Below are 8030 nucleotides of genomic sequence, written 5' to 3' on the forward strand. Positions count from 1 at the left end.
CGTATGTATACGCTTTTGAACTTATGAAACACAACAAGGCGTAAATCTTATAAGAATTATCGGCAATACGTTTTTATTGCAGAAGGTATGAAGTTATCGAGCTGAATTCTTTTGAGATATTGTAGTTTGTTTCTAAATGTCATAAGTTCTTTATTTTATTATGTTAATATTTTGTTATATGCTCATGATTTTAAGATCTATTGAATTGATGAGCAGTAAGATAGGTTGTATGTAACTGAAACATAAGCTAGCATTTTGCCGCTTATTTTTTTTTGTTTGTGGTCGGATATTTTTCTACTGGAATTGTAACAAAGAACTTATAAGTAAAATTAATTTTTTTCCACTGTCTGTTAGTTTTGCTTTCAATGATTGCATGAGTGCAACGGTGTCTAATTACATGATTTAACAGAGCATACGATTGGAATATTATCAGTTTGGTTTAAATAGGATGATTAGGAGGTATGTATTTTATTTTATAAGTGGGCTATTACTATCAATTCTGTTTCGTAGGTATATGGAAAATATTAAAGCATAAAATTGTATAAAGGGCACAAAACAAAGTAAGGGTCAATTCAAAACATAGTGATTTCCCACCTATTGATATCTGTATATGTATAACACTTTAATACCATGGTGTCTGCTCATACATTTTTTATGACAACTGGGCAATAAACTATTACTAATAACTGTTCAAGTTCAATTTTATTTTATTGGCGCGAAAAAGTGGATTTTGAAAAGCGTGAAAGTTGTTTACAAATTATTGAAATGATGTAGTATTTCGGCATAACTTATTCTAATTAATTGTTTAAATAAACAATGAACCTTGACAGAATTATTAAGAAAAGAAAACATTTTATTATATTTTTGCATTATTTAATTGCGTTCATATTTAGAAACCCATCCATAACAATATAAAAATATATATTTTATAGTGAACGCTAATTTGCTACTGAGAAATACTATATAAAACACCTACACAAAATACAATATATGACTATTTAAATTTGCATACATATAAACATATCTTAAAAATTCGAAATGTACAAATTTTCACTGTCAATGCTGCAATTTATTTTGCTTACGTTTTCCTATTTTTTGTTGAGCTTTGGACAAACTTAAAGAATTTCATTGGCCATAAAGAAAACAAAACAAGCATTTAACATGTTTTTGTGCAATAAAATGCGTAAATACAGCTTGTGGTTGATATGCAATGTATTCTTGTTAAAAAATTTGTTAAATACGTATATATGTTTCCATAAAAAATATTTGCATATACAATGCATATATGATAAATCTAATAGCAGAAGAACCTTTTGCTAAATTGCGTGCTTATTTAAGTTTTTTGTTATTTTTTAATTTATTGCATATACATTTATTTGGTTAGCAATGCAAATATTTACTCGCATACACTCCAATTATCACAAATTTTGTCATAGAAATTATTAAAAGCAAATAACGATCGCCTACTAGTAGTAGTAAACGCAAATTTCTGAAAGTTTATTTGATAAATATACAAATATATATATTATACAAGTATATTTATTTTCGTTTGGTACTCTGAAAAATAGGTTCTTAGATCCCTCTACGTAGAAGCATTTAATTTTCTACAAAATCTATGAAACGAGATATTTTTTTAAGTGAATTTTTCTATCTGATAATAAAAAAAAATTGATGACTGTAAGGCGGAAGAACTTCACGTCACAATAAAGAGCTCATACTTGAAGAGATTTTCATAGTGGTGTCTAAGAACCATTTTTCCGAGTACCAAGCGAAAACAATTTTCGATTTTTTGAACCACCCTAATATATATATATGTGTACATATATGTACATTTGATTACACAAGTTTATTTGAATATCATTATTTTATATGCGCAGCTTCAATAACCTGCAGCTGCCAATTTTTGATAAAAATTGTTTTATTGTTATTATCTTGGAAAAGTAATAATTTATTGAAATAGTAACAAATTCGATAATGGTCATCTCTAAAATGTTTATTAGTTTCAAATTCCTTATTTTCATAGTGATGTGAGCTATTAAACACAATAATGACTCCTTGCGAAATTTTTAATCAACTTTTAATAAATTAGTATTTTAGTAGCATAAAGATTATTAAGTACATTACAAAAACTCAGATAATATAAGATCTGGAAAAAAGCAATTTATTATTCTTACATTATGTAAAAAGTTTTTTTAGTATAGTTAGAATTATGCGATTTAGGATCGTTTGTTTTGATAACTTGTTGTCTTTTTAAAGTTGCCTTAATAATACGACTCTCAAAGAAACTTTCATCCCCATTGATGAGAGTGATACTAATAAGATAGTTTTTGAACCTATAAAATATTTATGCATTATATTAACCAGAAAAAATATATATTAGTATATGTACCTCTAAAGTATTGTGTAAATTATGTTTCAAACAATCTGTTTTATTTGGAAAACTTGTTTACCTTTCATTTCACCCATGAAAAAATATATCTGTTTGGGTGTAGTTTTCTTCGAAAAAATATATGTACGTATACGCATGCTTGCATACTATAGATTGCAGGCAGAGATAAACAAAAATGCTGATTGCCCTCGAATATATTAGTGTTTTGACCTTGTCAGACTTTTTTCTTTTAATTTGAATTTAATTTACACACTCAAATGAACAAATCGGAATGTACATGTATATATGTGTTGGTAAATACATATTGAACATTCATATAATTCAGTGGGTAAAAATGTAAAATTTTTATTAAACAAAAGTGTGGACTGACTGAATATTTAATTTGTTTGAAATTTTCTTTTGGCGGCTGGCTGGTCTGTTTACAGCTCAGCGAATTGGTTGAATTTTTTCTCCTTTTTATTTGCTTTATTCCATGTGTAAGATGATGTGAAACAAGCAGGCCTCTGATGTGTATGTATCATAAATTCATGCCCACGCATAGCTCATTTATAAAAACAAAACAAAAAAAAAAAGGTTTTGACGTGACAATTTTTTTCTGTTTAACTTTTTTCGTGTTTTTTTTTTTCTCGAGAAAAATCTGAAATGTCGCGTTTAGAGAACTGTGCCATTTTGTGTTTAGTGAAGGTTACAAGTTTTTTTATTTCCTTAATAAACCCTACATGGATGATTTCGAGAATAATTGCAGCGCATATTGTTGAAAACACTGTTATTATTATACTTAAAAATTAATGAGCTTATTAATTTGAATGCATTTATTGTTGTAGTTGTAATTATGACAAGATCAAATCTGGGCAATAGCTGAAACAAATTTCATATTTTATACAAAGTTTCAATTATTATTTAGTTTGTTTTATTATTTGTTGTTGCGATGATTGTTTTGTATACTATTAAAAAGAAATGAGAGATTTTTAGTTCTTTGAAGATTATTATTTGTTTTAGACTGTTTGTGAATGGTATTTTTTAGTATTTTCGAGATTACTGTTAATTTTTTCTGATAAAATAAACATATATTACATACATATGTATATATTAGACTTTTCAGATAACTTTTTTTTAGTATTATTTTAAATTGTGGTTAATATTATTATCTTCTTTAATTATTCGTTTCTTTTATTGTATTCAGAATTTAAAAGTTATTCGCAGCACTGTAATTATTTCGATTGCTGATCTTATTATATATGTTTATGTCTATCACTGCTAAAGCTAATACGTAGATGGGTTTGCTGAAATTGCACGATGTAGTTTCAAAAGACTTTTGGATCTGAATGTTGTCAAAGATAATATTTGAATTTTACAGAAGGATTTCTACTGGTTTTATTGTTTCTTACAACTTTTATAGACTGACCACCACTTTTTGTCCAAAACATGCCTACAAAGTTGTCTGCTCAAACTTTCTCTTCTAATAGTAAACAAAACTATTTTAAAAGGAATAATTCAGGTATTAAATCAGGCTTAAAATTGTTGCTGTGAATTTATTCTTTCTATTGTAATTTTTTTGGTGTTTCCGAACTACAAAACTAATCAACTCTCAGTTTTCTGTACCAGCTTTTGATGGATTTTTAAAATTATTATTATTTTTTGCTTTTGGCATCACCAATGCCATGCTAACCCCTCAATAGGAGAGAACACAAATTTCAGTCACTTTTTCACGAGTTTCGTTTTGGCGTTTGTTTGTTGTGATCAGTGCTGCCGCAACGTTTGCTCTTCACTTTATTTCAATCAATTTCCCTGATTATCGATGCTGTCATCATTACAAGTGTGTGTTATGAGATACATTTTCAACAATTTATTTTTTATATATAAAATAGCTTAAGTATTAACTTAAGATTATTTCTTGTATAAAATACAATTAGCGTTTCACCTTCTTTCCATGCCATAACGTTACTACTCTTTTTGTTACTTTTACATCAATATCATTTTTGTCTGAATTGTTTTCTTTTTATTGTTGTGGTTTTTTGAAATTGTGTTTTTGTATGAGTGTGTTTTGGTGTGTAGTTTTTTTTGTTGTTTACTTATTACATAAAAAATAATAATTTTATTAATATATAAAAATAATCAGTTTATAAATTATACAAATTAAATATGTAGTACAAAAATTTCGCTAACACCAACAAGTTAACATAGTTGTTGTTTGTGACTTGCTTGTTGGTTAACGAGCCCGTCAGTTAGACTAACCGTTGTTAGTGTGCTCGAATTCTTCCACCTTGATGTAGTTTGCTTGTATACTGTTTACTTGCCGAGCAAGATTTTACGGCTGGCACCGATGTTTTGGCCAGCTTGTGTGGCGCCCTTGTTGGAACCGGCTTGCAGACCAATGATACCATGGCCAGCGCGCAATTGTTCCTCAGAGAAGTCACGTTTGCATTCATCGGCGGGTTTGGGTCCCAAGAAGGGTCCTTGGAATTCGGGATGTTTATAGGCGGCACGACCAAGAGCGAAGACGGTGTTGGTCACTTGAGCGATATCCTTCTTCTCCCACAGATCAACTGTTTGGAAAACATCCAAATCGGGTACACCGTATTCCTTCAAAGCCTTCTGGAAGTTGTTGATGTTTTCCATCATTTTGAATTGACCACCAGAGCTGTTGATCTTGGGCACAGAGTTGGGGGCGAGCTTGTTAATCAAAGCGCAGAACACTTGACCATCGCGGAGATTATCCTCATACTCAACACCAGCAGGGAATTTGGAACCAAGAATAGCCTCAATCCATTCCTGAGCTTCTTTGTCCATCTCGGGATTACGCTTGCCAGCAATCTATTAGTGGAAGAAGAAGAGAAGAGATAATAATTAATAAAAATATTACATACATATATTGCTGCCATATTCAGAACTTTTCGAAAGTGATTTAAAAAATTTTCTTCAAAAGTTTTTCGAATGCGTGCAACTTGTTCAACTTTGATATTTTCGGAATGTTGTGGTACAAGCATTCAAGTTTCACATAATTTCAAATTTGAATAATTTGCAATGCCATTTTTCATTTTTTAAGAATTCACTATAAATTTTCACTTATTGAATTTTTCTTCAAAACACTATATATTCAAAAATATCCTTTTGAATCACACTTTAAATTTTTGAATATTTTTTTTCAATGATATTCACCTTAGCACGAATAGCACGTTCAAGAGACATTTTGTGTGTTTTTGTTTTTGTTGCTTTTTTGGAAGAGTTTGAAGTTTTTTCTTGTGATCCTCGGTTGAAGGAAGACTGTCTGTTACTGATGCCTTTCCTCGCTGTGTTCGCTGCTTATAAAGTGGTCGGAGAGTCAATTTCGTTCGCTCAAAATTTCAATAACAAAAATGCGGAATAATTTTGTAAAAATCTCAAAATCACAATAACAAATTGCATATAATGAGCATGATAGCATTTTTCCAAAAATACCTGTGATGAGAAATTTTCCCGTTGCTCAGCCGCAATCCGTTATGGTCTCAGCTGGCTGGCGAATGAAATGGCGTGGGCGTACGTTCTTGTACAGTACGTTCTTATGCCTAATGCCTGCTGTTGTTGTTATTAGTATAATTGCTATAGAGCGGCACGATGAGTGTGCTTGTTTAATTTTAGCGAAATAAATTCACACAAGTTTTTGAAAATAGCCACTTCGTATGTATATTAAATATTTTGCTGCAGCGTCAGGTCCGCGCCCTCCAGTCATCAAGCGCTCATACATACACCTATTCATATATATGTATGTACCTATATAGAATATTTTCGTGTACTTTTATGAATTTCTCAAGTACTTATTAATTTCATAGCAATTCACTTCCCTCAACGAAATGAATCAACGAATTTTCGCGCTTTGCATCTGGCATTTGATTGCCCTAATTTAAAGCGAAAAATATTCATTTAGTTTTGGTTTTTTTCCAATATGAAATCTAGCGGTTTATTATTTATTTTACAGATTGTGCCACAAAGGCTTGCATTTGCTGCACGTTTTTGTTGTTTAATACAATTTATGATTGTTTTAGCGCTTTAAATCAAAAATTTTAATTGAATTGCCTGAAAATGCGGACCAATTATACAAAGCATTTGAGAAAAAAAATATAATAGTTACATTCCTTGCACTGTGCAGTAAAGTACAGTGGCGGTGTGTAATTAAGTCACACTTTTATTTATTTAAAATATATTTGATTGGCAGTAAGTTCAGTCCGATAACTCATTATGTTTTCTATGAACTATTACACTTTATTTCAATTCTTAGGTTTTCAAAAAAAAAAAAAAACATATAATAATTTTTAAGAGGAATTTGTCACAAAAGTCATTAACAATGGTAAAGCTGGTCTAAAACCAAACTTGGTAGCATAGAAGATAGTGTTCATACCACTTTAGTGAGGTATCCGCATACTCTCAACTCAAGCTCGATAGATATTACAGGCTTTTACATTTAAATTTGTTGACAAGAGAGCAGCGCACAAGACAGGAGCAGAAAAATGGCGAATTGAAGACAGCCTGAAAAAATTATTTAGTTACTAGATTAAGGTGCCAACTTAAACCCCACATCTGTTTTAATATGAGATTTTAATTTTAAAGTCAACAGGTGTATCGGAAGTTATTATAATCAGTGTGAGAGATCCAATCGAAGATATGCATCGATTTCAATTTCCGGAAAACTTAAATTCAAAAATATTATAATGGGACGTATACAATATATGGTTATAGAACTATGTTCTAAAATATATATTCGATTTTTTTCAGTTTGCTAACAATATATTTTTACCTGACAGGAGATGGTGTCAATCCCATTTTTAAAAATGACTCATATGTTAAGTTTGTTGCTTCCAGCAAGATTTCTCGAAATTTTGGTAACATTGGTAGCATCAAATGATGTTTCTAATTGTGGTCGAGTGGTTTAAAATAATATTTGACTCAAATTCATTTAACTTAGAAGGATCGTTTTCATTTAATTTTGATAAATTCCATCAAGATATATATATATTTTTATTTAATATATTTTTAGCCAGATAGACTCATAATTGTTTTTATTAATCAACAACAAACTAATTTTTAATTAAATTCGTTCATTACATGATGCCATAAAATTGCACCATACTATAACTTCATTAAATATTAACATACTATTTTGTTTTTGTAGTTGGAAAATCGCAATTTATATGTGAGTATAAAAACGAAATATTTGATTTTCTCTCCCATTAATTCGTGTAAACAATGCCGGGTTTTCGCTATAAGTTTCTATGTGTGTATATTATTATATTTAATACGTTCATATAGCGAAATGGTACATTTTTCATTGTAAGTACTGTATATTTAGGGCAAATACCTTCTCAATTTTTCTCTCTTATATTGCATCGAAATGCATTTGAGTGAAAAAATTATTGAATAATAGATGTGCTGATATCATTGGAAAATTCCGTTTGTACTATTTATACTCTGAAAATTTTAATGACAAACAAGATCTTTTAATATTACACTTTTAAAGAGGTTCAGCCATGATTATTCCACATGCTTACTTTTAATTTCTTAGTTTTTAATACAAATATTTAACACAAGAATAAACTTTAAGTTTACTTGTGCAAACTAGTAATTCGGTCAATATAGACATTCAGGGTTATATAAATTAAAAACATGA

At 29.7% G+C, this 8030-nt stretch overlaps 1 protein-coding gene across 1 annotated transcript; it reads right to left on the reverse strand.

The window, feature by feature from the left end:
* Positions 1-4087: 4087 nt before the first annotated feature.
* Mp20 (Muscle protein 20) lies at positions 4088-5706 on the reverse strand. The gene is made up of 2 exons (XM_036363503.2): positions 5549-5706; positions 4088-5203 (listed from the first exon to the last, which is right to left on the reverse strand). Exons 1-2 carry the CDS (start codon positions 5576-5578, stop codon positions 4679-4681), a joined length of 555 nt encoding a protein of 184 aa, XP_036219396.1. The 5' UTR covers positions 5579-5706; the 3' UTR covers positions 4088-4678.
* Positions 5707-8030: the final 2324 nt, after the last annotated feature.

The sequence above is a fragment of the Bactrocera oleae genome, chromosome 4 (genome assembly GCF_042242935.1).
Source record: "Bactrocera oleae isolate idBacOlea1 chromosome 4, idBacOlea1, whole genome shotgun sequence".
Lineage (NCBI taxonomy): Eukaryota > Metazoa > Arthropoda > Insecta > Diptera > Tephritidae > Bactrocera > Bactrocera oleae.

What these genes read in the sequence shown, in the direction of transcription:
- Mp20 (XM_036363503.2), bottom strand. Translation starts at nt 5,578, where the DNA reads ATGTCTCTTGAACGTGCTATTCGTGCTAAG. An exon ending in AACGTGCTATTCGTGCTAAG is followed by an intron (nt 5,204 to 5,548) that starts GTGAATATCATT and finishes TTCCACTAATAG; the next exon opens with ATTGCTGGCAAGCGTAATCC.